We start from the raw sequence: 18,586 nt of genomic DNA on the forward strand, positions 1-18,586 counted from the left end.
TGAAAACGTGACTGCACCCACAAAGGCACCGACTGACTCAACACAACAGGAAGCGTGAAACAAGAGTCTCTTCTGTTGCACCGTTGAATAACAAATACCATACAAGCTACTTCGGAATAACCTACTCACTGACGACAGCCAATGATGGAGCGACCACGCCCATTGCACCCATTTCGACAGGTCGGACTATGTGGCCTAAGATGCAAAATGTTTTGTTTTGTATTTCTACCCTGTATTATTGTCACACCAATTTTGTTGATAACAACACAACTCAAACTTGAATGGTTGTGTTTGACTTGACGAATGCGATGTTCATGTTGATCAAATGTATGATCAAAAGGGAGGAATGTAATGGTAATTTTATATTATTAGTTGCATTTCATATTCTTATCTAAGTGAACTGGTATACAAGCGGTTATTGTTCATATCATCAATGCCTGCATTCGGTAACTCGTGGGTCATGCAGCAGCTCCCTAAGTAGCATTCACATCCTCTTTCCTGTTGTTAAGTAATAAATAAAGTATTTATTTGGACAGGTCATATGTTATGTATCCATCTTTATGTTTTGTCTGCCACTGCCAAAAGCATCATGTTCCAATACAACACACACCCTGGTCACTCCCTACACAACTCTGTGGGACTTCTTCTCTTTTGTGCTCACTTCTACAGACTCCTTGCGACTCTGTATAACTGTTCCTCTTCTTGCAAGAATAAATGATTTAATTGACATGTTTTGTTTTACGATATTCGTCATTTTAGATTAAAAAGACTCAACAGTTAAATTTGCCACCACACCATTAAGTATAACTAGATCATAAAATACCTTTTTCCTCTGTTACCTCCCGAGCTACAACAGTTATGTAATACTGTATGTATGTATGTATTATATAATACATCTAGAAAAGTCTTCCTAGATTGAAAGATGTATTTTGGCTCGCCTTAACCTTCAAAGCATGTTTGTCTTGCAGTGGATTAAAAGCTCCTTTATTTAGTAAACTGTAAGATGGTTATGTTTAAAATAATATTTTCATTAGGCACATATGACAAACTTTGTTCCAGAGAAAAGATCAATATGTTTGCGATAGTGAACAAACAAAAAAACATTTGGGGACAAATAACTCTTGAGGTCACAAAGACCTCAGGTGACCTGATCTAATAGAACACGTGTCTGATGTTGTGAAGTTGCCAAACCAAATCCTCACCCTGAATAATATGAAAAAACATGACATAATACCCCCTTGAAGCTTTTAAGTGGCCGTTGAAAAGATGGGAAGCTGTAATTGGTGGTTATTCTGCCTCAGAGGAGGGTTTTTTAAAACCATCAAGCCTCGTCACATATAAATGTGGCAGCAAATTCTGCTTATGTTGTACACTTGGGTATTGTCCAGGTGAAACTGCTGTTAAACCATGGCGAAGCGCTGGGGTGTCACCTCTTTAGTGGCACTTGCATTGCTAGCATGCTTAGCTGGGACAGAGGTGGAAGCTCAGGGCCAAGAGTCATTGATTCCTTCCATAAAGTCCCCTCCACTACTTGAGGTTCAACTAGCTGCCCCTCCAATACCTACCCATCAACAAGCTGCCTCTCAACAAGCTGCCCCTCCTCCACCTGAAACCCAACCAGCTTCCCCTCAACTACCTGGCGCTCCACAAGCTGCCCATCCACAAGCTGCCTCTCAACAAGCTGCCCCTCCTCCACCTGAAACTCAACCAGCTTCCCCTCAACTACCTGGCGCTCCACAAGCTGCCCATCCACAAGCTGCCTCTCAACAAGCTGCCCCTCCTCCACCTGAAACTCAACCAGCTTCCCCTCAACTACCTGGAGCTCCACAAGCTGCCCATCCACAAGCTGCCTTTCAACAAGCTGCCCCTCCTCCACCTGAAACTCAACCAGCTTCCCCTCAACTACCTGGAGCTCCACAAGCTGCCCATCCACAAGCTGCCTTTCAACAAGCTGCCCCTCCTCCACCTGAAACTCAACCAGCTTCCCCTCAACTACCTGGAGCTCCACAAGCTGCCCATCCACAAGCTGCCTTTCAACAAGCTGCCCCTCCTCCACCTGGAACTCAACCAGCTTCCCCTGAACTACCTGGCGCTCCACAAGCTGCCCATCCACAAGCTGCCCCTGCACTACCTGAACCCCGACAAGCTTTTCTTCCACCACCTGAACCCCAACAAGCTTTCTTTCCACTACCTGACAGTCGACAAGGTTTCCTTTCACTACCTGACAGTCGACAAGGTTTCCTTTCACTACCTGACAGTCGACAAGGTTTCCTTTCACTACCTGACATGCGACCAGCTGGCCCTCCACAAGCTGCCCATCCACTAACTGACACCCGACCAGCTGCCCCTCCACGACCTGACAACCAACAAGCTTTCTTTCCACTAACTGACACCCGACCAGCTGCCCCTCCACGACCTGACAACCAACAAGCTTTCTTTCCACTAACTGACACCCGACCAGCTGCCCCTCCACGACCTGACAACCAACAAGCTTTCTTTCCACTAACTGACACCCGACCAGCTGCCCCTCCACGACCTGACAACCAACAAGCTTTCTTTCCACTAACTGACACCCGACCAGCTGCCCCTCCACGACCTGACAACCAACAAGCTTTCTTTCCACAACCTGACACCCGACCAGCTGCCCCTCAACGACCTGGTGCTCCACAAGCTGCCCCTCCACAAAATGGCGTTCTACTACCTCAATTACCAGTCCGTCCACCACAGAGAGGTAAAACACCTGACGCTGCACGACGCAACTTCGGACATGGCTATGGCCATCACCATGGTTATCACCACCACGGCCATCATCACGGCCATCACCACGGCCATCACCACGGCCATCACCATCACGAGAGACATCACCATCAACATAACCACCTCCATGTCCCCGGCTTTCAACACAATCATTACTCCCATGATCTTCACTTTGAACAGGCGCAGCAGAACCCAGCAGACTTACAGACACCATTGAAACCCATTTTCACAAACAGTCCTGCCCAGAGTTGTGATGTGTCTAAAAACACAAGAATCACATGTGGACCTTCTGGTATCTCTACTGAGCAATGTGATGCCATAAACTGCTGCTCTGATGGAGGACATTGCTATTATGAAAAGGCAGGTGAGTTTTGAAAAGAATGTCATGCTATATACCTTAATGGAGTACGCAAAAAAGATGTTCTACATATTTAACCTGTCAATGCTTGTTTTTATGCCATCAGTGACCGTTCAGTGCACCAAGGATGGCCAGTTCATTGTCGTAGTGGCGAGAGATGCCACTCTGCCCAACATTGACCTTGAGTCAATCTCACTGTTGAGCAAAGCTCAAGGCTGTACACATGTTGACTCTAATTCAGAGTTTGCCATCTATAACTTTGCTGTTACCTCATGTGGCACCGTTGTTTCGGTAAGACCTTGAGTTTCTCAACTTCTCCACCAGTTAAAAAAAGTTACATTTGTACCCCATTATGCCATTTTCTTTTACCTTTTGTAGGAGGAGGCTGGTGTTATAATCTATGAGAACAGAATGTTCTCCACATATGAAGTGGAAACCGGGCGTCGTGGAGTCATTACCAGAGACAGTCAGTATGAGTAGGTGATGCTTTTTTAAAGTAATTTTGTAATATCTAAATAACAGATCTGACCAAGCAACATAATGCCAGTCTTCTCTTTTCAGATTGCTCTTCCAGTGTCGGTACATCGGCACCACTGTTCAAACTGTGGTTGCAGAAGTATCACCGTTACTAGATCCTCCTTTATCAGTTGCTGCTATAGGACCCATCAGAGTAGAGCTGAGGTTGGGTAATGGACAGTGCATTTCAAAGGGTTGTAATGAAGGTAAGTGCATGTCGGCCTGGCCAAGCTGCTGTGTTTGTAGATGGCTGTCATGCTAACTGGTCCCTGCTCTCACAGAGGATGTGGCCTATGCTTCGTACTACACTGATGCCGACTATCCCGTGAGCAAAGTACTGAGGGACCCTGTGTACGTGGAGGTTCTACTCCTTGAGAAGACAGATCCCAACCTTGTCCTGACTCTTGGTCGCTGTTGGGCGACCACAAGCCCCAACCCTCACAGTCTGCCCCAGTGGGACATTCTGAGTGACGGGTAACTAAAACACCAATTTAACCCTGTCCTGTTTATGACAACATGATTAATCATTTTTCTCAGAGTTTAAACTTCTGCTTATAAGGAGTCGTGATAGAGAAATGAATGCTATGAAAACACTGACTTCCATTTTTAAATTGAATTACAGAGGAGTTGTCTTCATGCCGTTTTCTTTTCATCCAGGTGTCCATCCAGGAATGATAACTACTTGTCTTCAATGGTTCCAGTCGGTCCCTCCTCTGGTCTGGTCTTCCCCAGTCACTACAAACGTTTCCTTTTCAAAATGTTTACCTTTGTTGACCCTCGTTCAATTACACCCTTGAATGAACAGGTAATAATTGAATCCACGGATGATAAACTAATTCAACAAAATATGTTTGTGTTGTTCTGCTTACATGGTTTTCTTTGTTCAGGTGTACATTCACTGCAGTACAGCTGTGTGCACTCCTGTAAGGGGATACTCCTGTGAACCAATATGCTACAGAAAAAGTAAGAGATGAATTTATAATCTGCAGAATTTAAGGAGCAATATGGAATCAAATCTGACCCTGTTTGTTTGTCTGTTCATAGGGAGAGATGTCGTGGATGTGGCCCAGACAAGTTCTGAGCCAAAGGTTGTGGCTTCTGTAGGACCAGTGAGCATGAGTGCCTCTGTGGAGTAAGCAGCAGTGTCGAACTCAAGAATTTGGCCGAGTTCATGAAGTAAAAGATTTGCATATTACATACTGTATATTGTAATGATTGGAAAAAGAATACAAAGTGTGCTGCAAGACGAATGAAATTGATCCCCAAAAATATTGTAGACACATTTGTATTAAAATATATTGGCTTTGATTTGCTGTAAATATTTTGATAACTTGTTTGCATAATAATTTTATTATTATTAATTGTTAGTTATGTTCTAACAAACAGTTTCCACTAGCAGTAATAATTCATGGTTGCTCTGAAACTAAACAAAATAAAACAAACGTTTCTATGGATGGAAAGATAGATTGATATCTCTATTTTCGTGTCAAGCACATAAAGTGCCCAACCCTCGTGGAGCTATAAGAAACCAAAAGTACAGCTGCAGTGGACACATTTCATATAGTTTCATTTAATTAGAAATGCATAGGTTATTTCACCGCGATATCTAAAATAAAACATTCTGCCTTCTCTCCCAGGCCTGGCAAATCAAATCGGCTCCAAAAAAGATTCCTTTACTGAGGCACAAATCAAGTTTTTCAGTTATCCAGGAATATAAATCAACATAAACTGAATTCCTTTTACTAAACACTACATCTCTTATGTCTTCGTCGATAATTTATACTTCACATAAAGTTCTACACTAAAGTTATTCTTTACGACACAATACGTTGGTAACTTTAGTTTACACAATATTTCAACAGACCATTTTTGTCTATATATGAGAAACAGTTTAGTATTAATTCCCTAAATATCACAAAGTAACTGAAGAATGAACGACAAAATGTAAAAATCAAACCGATTTCAAACCGTTAACCTAGGGATGGCAATTCAAAATGTCGCATTAAAATATATGTTTAGTTAGTCTCTGATCAGACACCTCCACAAGTCTAGTCCAAAGTTAAAACAGAAGTCAATGTGTAAACTCCAAAGAAGGATCGAATAGCTCTGTGATGCACACTTTTACATGTGTGGTCATGGAAACCCCAAACACTTAAAACATAGTCAGCCACAGGACTTACACAATAATTAGAGGTGTGTATAAGTATGGAATTTCAGATTACCACAACTTTAACTTTGTTCAGTACAGATCCCAGTGCTCTTCCTAACTGAGCGAGGAAATTGACCGATTCTCTAAATGGCATGTGCTCGTCAAGAGTAATGCCAATATATTTATCCTGTTCAGCAGGCACGTGCACAGATAGACCCCAATCTAAGAGGATTCGTTCTAATACTTTAGAAAGTATACTGGCCAGAGCAGTTGGTTGATAATTGTCAATGCTGGATATTTTACCGGTTTTATTTTTGATTAGTGGCACTAACAACACAGTGAACATAGAGTCAGGAAGTACGCCGTGCATTAACAATCCAGAAAAACATATAGCAAGTAACACTGACAATCTGTTGCTAGTATGCCTTGGATGTTCTGCTGTTATTCGGTCAAGGTCACATGCTTTGTTCAATGACAATTTTTCAATTGCATACAACACTTCATCAGGTCTAATACACACACCAACATCATTAGGAACATTACCAATATTAAATGTGTCACTCTTAATACTATTGAAAATGTCCCTATAGTGTTTAGTCCACAGAACTGCAATACTGTCCGAACCAACTGCCCCATCAATACTGGATGGCAGAGGCGTCTTCATGTTATTGGCAACTTTAACTTCTTTCCAGAAGTCAAAGACATTATTCTGCTGAACATGTTTGGCCATGGAGTTTGCCCTCATGTTCATTTCTTTTAATGAAGCGCTCAGCATATTTAAATCGAGCATTTGTGTGTTTCTTGTGTTCGCACTCTGGACCATGTCTTGCCTTTCCTGATAAAATCCAGTTTTTAAAAGCTTCTGTAGCTTCTATATGGAGTTCAGACACATATTCATTCCATCCTGGCCTAAGATTATGTTGTTTAGCCTTTTTTTTGCAAAATGATTTACGAACATTATTTAGACAATTCACAATGTTATCATACATTACACACGGATTATTATTGTGGTTTTTATTTTTATAGTTTATGTTGCCACACAGAATCGCATCAAGCGGTGTATCAATATTTCTGAGGCTCTTATCAGTTTGTGAATTGTAATGCAATAAATCAACTTCTGTGAGCTTTGACCGATCTACTTTAAAGTGGTGTTCATGGTTATCATCATTACTGGTCAACTCAGGTAGACTCTCAACATGCAATCTCATAGAGACAGGTATGTGATCTGCTGTAGCCAGCTCATACAAGATTGCAACATCCTGGAGACAGTCATGAGCATCAGCTGTACATACACAGTGATCCAGCCAAGACGTTGTATGCCACGCTTCACTGGTATACGTGTAGCTATTTACTGGCAAGAGCACTTTGCTGGAAAGAACCAACTTGTTATCTTGACAAAATTGCATTAGGTGTTGACCAAACAGGGAGTTATTATCTGAAATATCAGCGTTCATATCCCCCAAAATAAATATATTTGTATATGCACTTTCTTTGACAAAAGAACTAATAAAAGCGAGCCTATGAAGGTATTCATCCTCGTTTTGGTTACTTTCATAAGGGGTGTAAACATTTAAAATTAAAAAAACAGTCTTATTAAATGTATGATAGCACTGTTGAACAAAAGTTAAAAACAGCTAAACTTCTGTTTGTCTAAAATGTACTGATTGTGTTAAGTCTTGATTTACCACTAAATTACCACAAACGACCACGACCACCATCTGATCATCAACTTTACAGAACAATTGATCCATTACTGTAAAATTAACAACAAATACAATTATTTTGTGTGTTGTACATTTAGACCAAAGTTCGGTGTTATGTTTTAAGAAGCGACCGTGTTAACTGGAGATTTTGAACAGAACTTGTCGTTGTTTTCGTAGTTACAGACAGCTGTTGAGAATAGAATTGAGTGCCTTCGTAGTGTTGTAAAGGTAAGAGAGATCTTTCTCTGGGACATGCCGACAGTTCAATCAGGAGAGACAGCTGACGTCAGATAAAGAACATATACTTGTTTATTATTAACAGATGATATTAGAGTAAGAGCCATTTTGTTTGTTTTTGTATTGTTGGACCTCCCACCACTAGAGTGCGTAAGGTCGCTGTCAATTAGGACAACGGACAATATTAATCAGGACAACGATGGCCAGGGGTTGCTAAACTGGCAGGAGGAAACCAATGTTTGATTTCTTTCTTTTTTTTGTAGCAGAAAAAATGGGTTTTGACAGGGAATGTATCTTTTGATGTGTTGGAAAAACATACAACTTTAGAAATAAATAGCCTTTCACATTAAAAACTGGGCATTGCATCTGCTTATTGCACATGTCTAAACTAAGTCTTCAAACAACCATAGTGAACTTTTTTTGAAAGGCAACAGGGTTCACAATTAGTCTTGATAGAGTCTTTGGCACGTGGACTTTATAGGGAGATTTTTAATTGAGGGCCTCTCCCCAGTAGAGTCCAGACCTGGTGGTTTGGATTCATAAGACTTGTTTTGTGATTGATGGAACACGATAAATGTACAGCCTTCAGCATGTTTTATTTAAATGTTCTGAATATTGCTCATTGTTCAACAAACTTTCAACCATCTTGCATAAGTAGCAGGCACGTGCACAGACATTTTAGAGGGCAGGTGCTCAAACCCCAAAAAAGGGCACCCATCTCCAACAATGTTTTGTGACAGAGTTGAAGCATAAGCAGCATTACACTCTTGATGCTGTCCTCGACCTGCGTTTCCTCTGGGCAGGATTAGACAGCAAGCTTCCATTTTCTTTATGAATAAAGATGAATTATTATATGGCAACGACAGTACAAGCGTTCTGATTGGCTAATGGGTCGTCATGCCAGCCACTATTGCCCTCCTCGCCGGTCTGATACGGATCTGTATTACCTTTGACCTCATTTTCAAAATGAACGATACTGATAGACATCAACAGCCAAGAGGAAATTCAGAAGCTGCGAAAATGTGTTATTGAAAGTGATGAAGACTAGAAACTATAGTTTGAATCACTTGAGTTGTTACTTTACTGTACATAAAAACTATTTTAGCTGAGCCACATTTATCTGTTTTCTACAAATTTGATGTTGTAAGACTGGAACAGACCAAACAAAGAGATGCATAACACATATTTGGTCCAATGTAAGGTTACTGCGCGCTATGTGCGGGACTTTCTGCGTAAAACAAGAGCTTACCAGGCTCCACGGCCTCTAACAATGTCCACCCATAAAAACAGAGGTAACGTACAGACGGGATGAAGGATGAAGCTCCGGATGTTTTTATGAAAACACATGCATGTACAGTTATTGTCGGGATGATAGTTTTATGGTTCAATATTTTTGATCACGCACTAACACGGGGGCTTTTATGATGCACTGTTTTTTTCATTCCGAATGAGCAAAGATGTGGAGAGTATCGCAGAGTGTATAAATCAGAAAAGATAAGAGAAGTAGGCCTTGTTTTGTTCATCACTTTGGCGGGAGAGGACACTGGACCCACTCCACCAAAACAACATCCGCCCCTATAAGCGGAAGTGACGTACATCCTCCTTGAGTGGTTCTAAATCAAAGATCGTGTCTTCAATAAGCTGGTGTCATCGAGTAGTATTTAGAAAACACAACAAGAACGCCGAATTTAGATTTATTCTCCCAAGGAAAATGTGTTGCTATCCACAGGACTGGATCACTGACAGGAAACTGCTCCAGGGCTGCAGAATAAAAAGATTACCAACCAAAACGAAGAGCATACAAAAATACACACACTACTACACGATGTATGCTAAGAAGTACACTTTATAGAATACATGCACTATGCATTCTGTACAAATATATAAATATTGATGTATTTAGTAACACCTTTTCATATCACGACAAGTCAACATGTCTGCTGTGAAAAAAGCCTATTTAAATAACAGGTTGAGAAATCAAAAACTCAGCACCACGTGACTTCAACTCTTGTTTCCCGCCTGTATTCGCAATGACTTATTTAATACCCGGAAATACTCGCAGAGTGACAGCTCGCTCCTCTAAAACTCCTAATTTAGAAAGCGTGTAGATGAGGCGCATGTATTTGAGAAGAATAAGACTCCTTTATTTCTCCTGAATCAGATGTTGATCTGACTGCAGCGGCTGGAGAGTCTTACGATAAAGAAGTTCAGCAAGTTTCCTTTTGGATGTGAAACATCTCGAGTGGCTCAACAAAGTCTTCTGTCTGTCTCTCTGTCTGTCTGTCTCTCTCTGTCTGTCTGTCTGTCTGTCTGTCGTCTGCGTCTGCTCAACATTCAAAAGTTCCGCCGTCTGGGAAGACAGCTAGCTATCACAATGACGTGAACCCCATTCTCTCTATACCTGCCTAATACCTGCCGTATAACGTTATGTTTATATGAGGTTTCCTACATCCTGATATTTTATTTATTTGTATTTCATGTTTTGATTGTTTGAGCCCGAGTCTTTTTACCTCACGTGACTCAGTCTGTGGAAGAAGGCTGCTTAATTTCCCCTCATGATACACTGTTACGTTTCCCATTAGGGTTGAAGCCCCTCCGGTCTCAAATATCTGTCTCCTATTTTGGTTTCACTTGAGTGTATTTGTGCATTTAAAGTGTATGATCAGAGGTTGACACGAGAGGATTGTTTTTACATTTAGCTGAATGATGGAACGAGCAGGATTTATGACGTGATGGTTTGTAGATGTAATGAGATGTTGTCTCCAGCAGGTGGCGGTGTGGCCTCGCTTTTAGTAAATCCTCCGTAAGAGACTGACTGCAAGTCCTTTTCTTTCTTTTTTAGCACTGCACATCAACAACATGCTTTGCTTACGGGCCAGGTAATGGCTCTATTTATCTTACATAAAGGCTACAACGGTTGGATTAGTTAATTAATCAATGATCAATTTTACAACTAAAATCCAACTATAAAAAACTATTTTAATAACCTTTTAACCTGTTTTTATACCATTAAATTGTGTATCAATGAATATCATTGTGCTTTAGAAAACAAGCAACATTTGAAATTTTTAAGACTTAACATTTACTCAATTCATCTACAAACTAATTTGTTGATTATTTTGGTCATGGAAAAAATAAGTTTGTTGCCGCCCTCGATGACTTTAATTAACTTGACAGCTTTAATTTCCCCCTGTCACATTGTTGTTTTGGTGTATGTCATTATCTACTTATACGGGTGGCGGCTTAAGGTTTTTGTCAGGAAGAGAGGGGACCTGTGCTTTCAGTGTTTATTTTCAGATCCCTTTCTCTCAATGAATCTACACGGTTGTACAATGAAAATCACACTCCATTATTGGTAGAATGGTATTTAATTTAGGGCTGGTAAAGTCCTCAGAGGACTAAAAGGGCAAGAAGAGACATTAGTTAACCATCGACCCACTGAGAATTGGCTCTCCACCACCCACCGTCCTTCTTTGTGAGCAAACAATATACAAACACAAATTAGGACTCACTGCTTTGTGTCAATTGAGAGTCCAACAAAGATGCTACACAGAGTGATATGTCATTAGTGAGCAGGTGGGAAAGGACAACATCGAGCTGTCGCCTCTCCAACTATGAAGAGGTCCCCATGGCGACCGGGCTGCCTGTTGCCATTTCTGTGTCATTCGAGGGGGGTGGAGATCAAAGTCTGCTGTCCTCAATTCCACTGGAGGTAGAGGGTTAAATACTGGGGTTGCAGGGGGGAAAACTGTCATTTAACCTAACCAAATATCCAGTGATTCCCAATATTTTTTCTGACAAGCCCCACAGCCACCTGATCAACAACAGACCTGATCAAAAATAGACTTGATCTATAAATCAGGAAACGGGCAAATGTGTCCTTCAAAAACCATTCCTAAGCAGTTTGTACTGCCATTTCTGCATCACCTTATATTGTCTTATTACAGGTAACCAGTTTTAAGAGATGCATGTTTGATAAATCCAAACTTATTTTGTTGCATGTGTTATTGAAAACATACACACATGTTAAATACTTTATAAATGAGACAAAATACATGCAAAATACTACGACATGGGAAATCGAATTAACATAATTAGAATGACTAGATTTACTGGAGCACTACAGTAAAAACTTTTTTCTTTACTTTAGACAATTCTATTTCCCAATAAATGGTTCTCAGGATGTATCATTGAAACCGTGATTGATCTTTTATCAAAGCAAACGAGTGGTCTTAATAAACGACTGCGGGTTGGACTAAACAAGTCATTTCATAATGTCAAGAGGTTACCTGGGGCTTTGGATAATTGTGAGGGGCATTTCAATGTGTATTGAGATTGAAGTGAACTTCTGCTTTGTGCTGAGCGGTAAATGTGAATGAGAAGCTGTTGTTGCTTTTTCTTGTTTCAACACAAACGTTTCTCCTGCTGCTCTTCGGCTCCCAGCCTCTACGGTTGTAAAAGGATTATCCTTTAGTCTGACTTTTTGGTGTGGTAATAGCGAGTCCCGAGGTGTGCCCAGTGTTGTAGGACTGTCCTAATTAGATAACTGTAACCCTCATATGAGCAGCTACACTCCTGGTGGTCCGGCACTGGGCCACACTCATCTTTTCGACTGCGAGACCGAGCGGTGTGAAAGGCCAAATAAAGGAGGGCTCGCAAATCCCTTTTAAGCCTTTTGTCATTCACACAGGGATTCATTTGTCATTAAAGAATGATATTAGTATCGCATCTATACTTTTTATCAGATAAAAGAAGTGGACATTTCACACACACTGAAAAGCAGTTTGATCTCTTCAAAAAGTAATGAAAAGTATCTTAGGTTCCTCCTCGTATTTCCCATTTTTTCCCATGTAAATCCCTAATATGCACAGAGGAATCCACCTGTCTTCTTTATTGTTGTTCTTGGTCAGGATTTGTCTGCATGACTTTCTGCATGTGTAACTTTCCCAGATCTGATGAGAGGATCTGCTGCTACTCCACAACATCTGTGTGAGACCTTAATAACTGGGCCGGTGATTTATTGCCTGTTCTCAGCGGTCTGTCTTTGAGAGGAGTCCAGACAAAAGCACAGACCCTCGCCCCGCTGTTTTAATGGTTCTTTAGGATGTGCAGGGAGGGAAAAACAGAAGTAATGTGGGGGCTTCAGCCTTTAAGGAGGCAAAGTGAGAGAAGATTGAGTACTTAAAATAAAAGTAGCCCGGAGAATGTTACATTATCAAGATGGTTTAAAGGGTTGTCTATCGTTAGAAGTTTTAAACCTGGTAATAACACATTTTCTTTAAATGTTGATGGTTCAATTAAAGAAAAGCTTCGAGACTACATCAGGCTGCTATTTTCTGAGTTTTTTGTCTGCTCCGTAAGCCTTCAGTGACCCCTCTCTCGTCTCTTGTCCCCTCCGGAGGGCGATAAGGTGCTTCTGGAGAAAAGCTCGTCTTATCTCCCTGCTGCCCTCTGAAGCAGTCTTGTTTTATGGGTTGTAGCTCTTTTGTTTCCTTGTTCGCTACCTCGGCCTGATCACTCACACTCATTCCTCATGGAAGTTGTTTGAAGGCCTAGAATAGCTTTGGAAAAGAACCTCCCCCTCCTCTGTTCCATCTTTATTGAATCCCGCCTCTGTATCATTTATCTCTAGACTCCCCCCTCCCCCTTTTCCTCAGTTTGAGGGGGCCGTTAGGGAGCATCCTCTTTTCTCACCCAGCTGGGTTTGTTGACACACAGTCAATCTACGGTTCCCTTTCACCTCTGCCACCGCTCTTTTTAACTCCCCACCCCTCAGCTCTACCCTCCGCTTCCCCTGAACAGTAAAGCTGCCACAGCTGTGGACGGTATTAGCATAGCTGCTGAGGGGCACAGGGGGGTTGCTAGATATATTGCAGCCATTACCTTTTGTTCAACAGTTGACCGTCTTAAAACATTTCAGCTCCTCTCTGTGCAAAGGGAGTGAAGAGAAAAGGATGATTTCAGTGTAACAGCTTTTTAAATATGGGACACTGAGCGAGGAGGGAAAGCAGGGAGAGCCAATTAAAAGCAAATCATTGAAAACAAGTCAATATCTAATTAGTGGAGTAGAAAAAAAGGGTATTTAGAATATGTGTTCATTCAAATGACATTTGGAGGAATCTTACTTTGTGCTGATAACACAGAGGAAAGAAACGCGTTTAAGGCCTCATACACAGGGATTCATGTTTAATATAGGCTGAATTATTAGTTTTTTCTGTCTGTGAACAGGTGTTGGGATGAACAGGTCCAGCTGGGATAAAATGGTCCCCCAGTCTCCAGTCACTAGGATGACCCGCAGCTCCCAGACCAGGCACAGCGACCCCGCTGAGACCCAGGACGCTGGGCTCGGTCCCGGTTCCTTTGGAAAACAGCGACGGAAGCAGACTGACTCTGCTTTGGCTCAGGACCTCCGTCAGATGAGTGTGAGCAGACGGGAGAGTTTACCTACAAGGTGGGGACGTATTGCAGCAACGTTTACTTTGTTTTCTATAGATGTATCAATGATCAGGATAAGAAACATCACAACAATCAGACATGAGGACATGCGTAAAAGCAGGTGGCCACACTGACCAACACGTATTCACATGAATGCACAAACACAAAGGCATCTCGGGAACAAATCCCCAGGTTGGAGTGGAAGCAATGTCAAGAGACCGACAGTATGTTCTCGTATGTGCCAGATAGCTAGACATGCGTTCTCGTTAGTTTGCCAACTTTTGCCACCAAACACAAAGTTTAGCCCCGACTGATGGGAATGTCATTCATTCTGCAGATGTCTGGTTGGAGCCAGAGTATTGGACAAATGAAATGTTGCCCTGATGGTGGCGCTAGAGGAAAGGTCAGGGACAACAGTAATTAGGTTTCATCATCTGGGAACAAGTTAATGTCTGGACAACATTCCTTCTTACTTCATCCAAACGTTGTTTAGATATTTCACTTTGGATCGAAATGGTGGAACAAATGACCGAAATGGACGTTCTCATCCTCAGACAACACCAGCAGCAGGGTTAGAAATACATTTAATTTAGTAGGAGGAAATATTGTAACAGTGTTTTCTCTCGGCCCAGCAGTCAAACCCACCGTCTTGTTGAGTTCATGTGAGACCTCATGCCAAATGTCTTTGAATATATTTGAACAGGCATTGAGTGAGGCTACAACTCTCTATTTCACGTTGGGGACATTGACCCTATTAGAGACACTTTTATATAAGTTTATATTTATTTATATAAGTGGATTTCATTCAAGCATCAACAGGAAAATAATGACAATCAGCGAGTAACATCCTACTCTTCTTTATACAGTGCAATCCCTAATTATCAAGCATCTGAACAATATTATTTTGGGGGATTATGCCTCTGTTGACACATAAAGGGGGCGGCTGTAGCTCAGTGGGGGGGGGGGGTCGCAACCCCCCAAGGTTGTGATTTGATCCCCTCTCTCCCATTAGTTGCAAAAGAAGTGTCCGTCCTTGAGCAACTGACCCCCAGTTGCAGGCGGCGCATCACACTGCAGCCTGCTGCTAAATAATAACTAAGGATGGGTTAAATGCAGAGAACTAATTTCCCCTTGGGGATTAATAAAGTATATATCTATCTATCATAAACTATTTAACATAAAGTAAATATGATGGGGACTGTCCCATCAATATGCTCATATCTTCTCTTGTCCTTCTGCTCAGTAACCAGCAGCGGCCTCATGCAGGCTGGACAGTCCCCTGGGTCCAGATCTGCGTCCTCGTCCCAGGGCGGTCTGGCCTCTGTTGCTCGGCTGGTGAAGCTCGGCCGCTGTAAGAACGTGGTGGTGGTGGCCGGAGCGGGAATCAGCACAGCCAGTGGCATCCCAGACTTCAGGTTGGTGTCTGTGGTCCTCTCTTCATCTTGATCCTCATCCTCACATTTCTCTTTCCTATTAAATGAGTCTTTGGACCTGATGTGTGATCCTGTGGAGTAGATATAGCGACCGCCAAGGAAAATATTACGAGAAGGACACTAACCATGAGAGCGCTTTAGTAAAAGCGTCATCATAATGCCCAGAATGCCTTTGTCTCCATTGTCAGAACTCCAGGAACCGGTCTTTACGCCAACTTGGAGAAGTACGACGTCCCTAACCCAGAAGCTATTTTCAACATTGATTACTTCTCCAACGACCCTCAGCCTTTCTTCTCCCTGGCCAAGGCTCTGTATCCTGGCAGCCACCGGCCAAACTACATCCACTACTTTCTCCGCATGCTTCATCACAAAGGCTTGCTGCTCCGAATGTACACCCAGAACATCGACGGGCTGGAGAAACGTGAGTGAGATCTTCATGGGAACGACAACTAAAATCAATTAAACTCCGGCCTCGCTGAAAGTGCTTCCGTCTTTATTTACGGGTACGAACACACAAAGTACCGTGTGAGCGTATACTTATCCACAGTGACCTTGTTAACATACATGTTACCAATCAGAAAATAACTACTTTTATTTATCAGGGGAAATATATCAGTTAATAACAATGAAGATATGACCGCATCCTCTGTGCAGCATGTCCCTGAATGCACCACCGGGAGACATACTGTAGCACTGAGAGCTTCTCTATCCATCTTAGTCTGTTTTGATTCTCAAACTGGATCTCCTCGTTTGCTCTTCACATCGTAGTGTTGAATAACTGTGTTCAGTGTGTGGCATCCCAGATGACAAACTTGTGGAAGCGCATGGTGGTTTTGCTACGGCTGCCTGTCACCTGTGCTACACTGTGTTCCCTGCGGAGGAGGCGAAGGTGTGTCTGAGCACATGCCAAAAAAAGCATTCAAATTGAATACATTGGTTCACTGCATTTGACGCCGGAGCGATGCCTTCTTCTTTATTTTGTTCCGCAGCATGCCATCATGAACGACTCCATCCCTGTTTGCACGTTCTGTGCTGCAACAGTCAAACCTGACGTTGTATTTTTTGGAGAGGACCTTCCTCAGAAGTATTTCCTCCACACGGCAGACTTCCCCAAAGCAGACCTGCTCATCGTTATGGGCACGTCGTTACAGGTCATCATTTTCACACATTTGTAATTAGTACAAATGGGTTCTCGTACATTTGGTGAGCAGATAAACCATAAGCTCAGAAATATCTTTACAAAGTGTCATCGTTTCAGATTGAGCCATTTGCCAGCCTGGTGAACACGGTGCGCTCCACGGTGCCACGCCTCCTCCTAAACCGGCACGCCGTGGGTCCCTTTGAGGAGGCCCCGCCGCGGAGAGGAGACCACATGGAGCTCGGTGACCTGGAGCATTCAGTGCGGAGGTTTGCGGAAATGCTCGGCTGGAACGATGAGATCGAGGAGCTGATGAGGAGTCAGGAAACACTGGTGGGTTACAGTTTAAACACGAGGCCTTTACACAAATAAATGTCTTTCGACCTTTTTACTGTCCAACGTCTTCAGGCTCAAATGTGACATCACTGGAGGCAAAGTATCAGATTTCAACCAAATTTCACAGAAAGCTTTCTACAACGTTGTTCACGTATGCATTAGAACTACCAAACAGACTTTGATGTGTAAGATGGAGTTCCCCTTTAATGGTATTTGGGCTCCGTTTTAAAACAATTCAGCTTACTATGCAATAATTAAACTTTCTGCAGAGCATCCCTACATTGATGAGCAGCCCGCCAGCTGGCGGTCAGACATCTTGTCAGAACAGAGGAGCTCCAGAGCCTCCAGGTGGCATGGAAACATCCACGTCCAGACCAGGAGGTCAAAGGGCATCTAACAGCGGGGGCGAGGAGACGGACTCAGAGACGGACAGCAAGAGCTCTGCTTCGTCCTGCCAGAGCATCTGATGCTGCATGTTGCATAAACAATGACACTGGGAAGCTTTGAGACCCGAGTTCACATTAAGACTGTTCTCCGGTAATTGTATACACACACACACACACACGTTACTTTTCAACTGTTTATTTTCATGTCATGTTTATGCTATGTTCATATGTTAACAAAATAATCAAGTTATCAACGACCATATTTAAAGCACTTATGATAGATGTAGGGCCCATCCAGAACAACTCGTGTATGTCACACACACACACACACACACACATACTCGTGGTCTGAGGCCCATCTTAGTAAACTTGTTCATGTTTTATATCAGCACTACACTGTATTTTAAATAGTATTTAATAAAAGTATTTTGTAAATTGAATCGTGTCCTTTTTGTTAATAGTTTGGGTCCAAAAACATCAACTATTCTCCATTATATTAATGTTTCAGAGGAAGCCTCACGACGACATAAGTGAAAGGCCTGCATTCAACTTTCTACTTCAAGTGGCGCTTTTAATTCTCGTATGAACGTTTTCCACGAGGCCTGAAGCACCGAAGGAACTCGGCCACCGAGACTTATGATCAGGAAAGGCAAAAAATATCATAGCATATGCCATTAAAGTAATAAAAAAACATCATAGTATAATGTCATGTCATATTTAAAAAAACTTGTCGAAAGACATGCTATTCAAAAATGTCAGTGTTTCTTTGTGTAAATATGGTAGTACAGTATGCCATACAAATTACAATAAAAGGATCATACCGTCATAACATTCTAGGATGCCATAAAGAAGTGATACATTTTAAAATGTCATACTAGAATTAACACCACAGCTGAATACCTCCGCCAATCAGTCAAGTTTCAGAATGCATCCATATGTCAAGAATGTCATTTCATGTTATATTCATTTGTGTGAAAGTGGCATATTCATTCTTGAGTTATTCTTTTAGGTTCATGACCGTTGACCACAAATTCTCATCAGTTCACCTTTGAGTGCAAGTGGAAGTGATTAGTTAATCCTGAAAGTCAAAAAGCATTTTGTGCCGGTGTGAGGCCAAATCCAGATCATTTAAATATTC

General features: G+C 42.0%; 2 protein-coding genes across 2 annotated transcripts; both read left to right on the forward strand.

The window, feature by feature from the left end:
- The first annotated feature begins 1,392 nt into the window (after positions 1-1,392).
- On the forward strand, positions 1,393-4,939 carry LOC130195754 (B-cell CLL/lymphoma 9-like protein). Its single transcript, XM_056417456.1, has 8 exons — positions 1,393-3,121; positions 3,222-3,406; positions 3,494-3,591; positions 3,677-3,837; positions 3,913-4,105; positions 4,289-4,436; positions 4,519-4,594; positions 4,676-4,939. The coding sequence occupies exons 1-8, from the start codon at positions 1,408-1,410 to the stop codon at positions 4,765-4,767; spliced, it is 2,667 nt and encodes an 888-aa protein (XP_056273431.1). The 5' UTR covers positions 1,393-1,407; the 3' UTR covers positions 4,768-4,939.
- A 9,017-nt stretch (positions 4,940-13,956) lies between these two features.
- si:dkey-103i16.6 (uncharacterized protein LOC557125 homolog) lies at positions 13,957-17,529 on the forward strand. The gene is made up of 7 exons (XM_056416231.1): positions 13,957-14,179; positions 15,399-15,570; positions 15,777-16,009; positions 16,377-16,477; positions 16,578-16,739; positions 16,847-17,059; positions 17,332-17,529. Exons 1-7 carry the CDS (start codon positions 13,957-13,959, stop codon positions 17,527-17,529), a joined length of 1,302 nt encoding a protein of 433 aa, XP_056272206.1.
- Positions 17,530-18,586: the final 1,057 nt, after the last annotated feature.

This window comes from Pseudoliparis swirei, chromosome 6 (assembly GCF_029220125.1).
Source record: "Pseudoliparis swirei isolate HS2019 ecotype Mariana Trench chromosome 6, NWPU_hadal_v1, whole genome shotgun sequence".
Taxonomy (NCBI): Eukaryota; Metazoa; Chordata; class Actinopteri; order Perciformes; family Liparidae; genus Pseudoliparis; species Pseudoliparis swirei.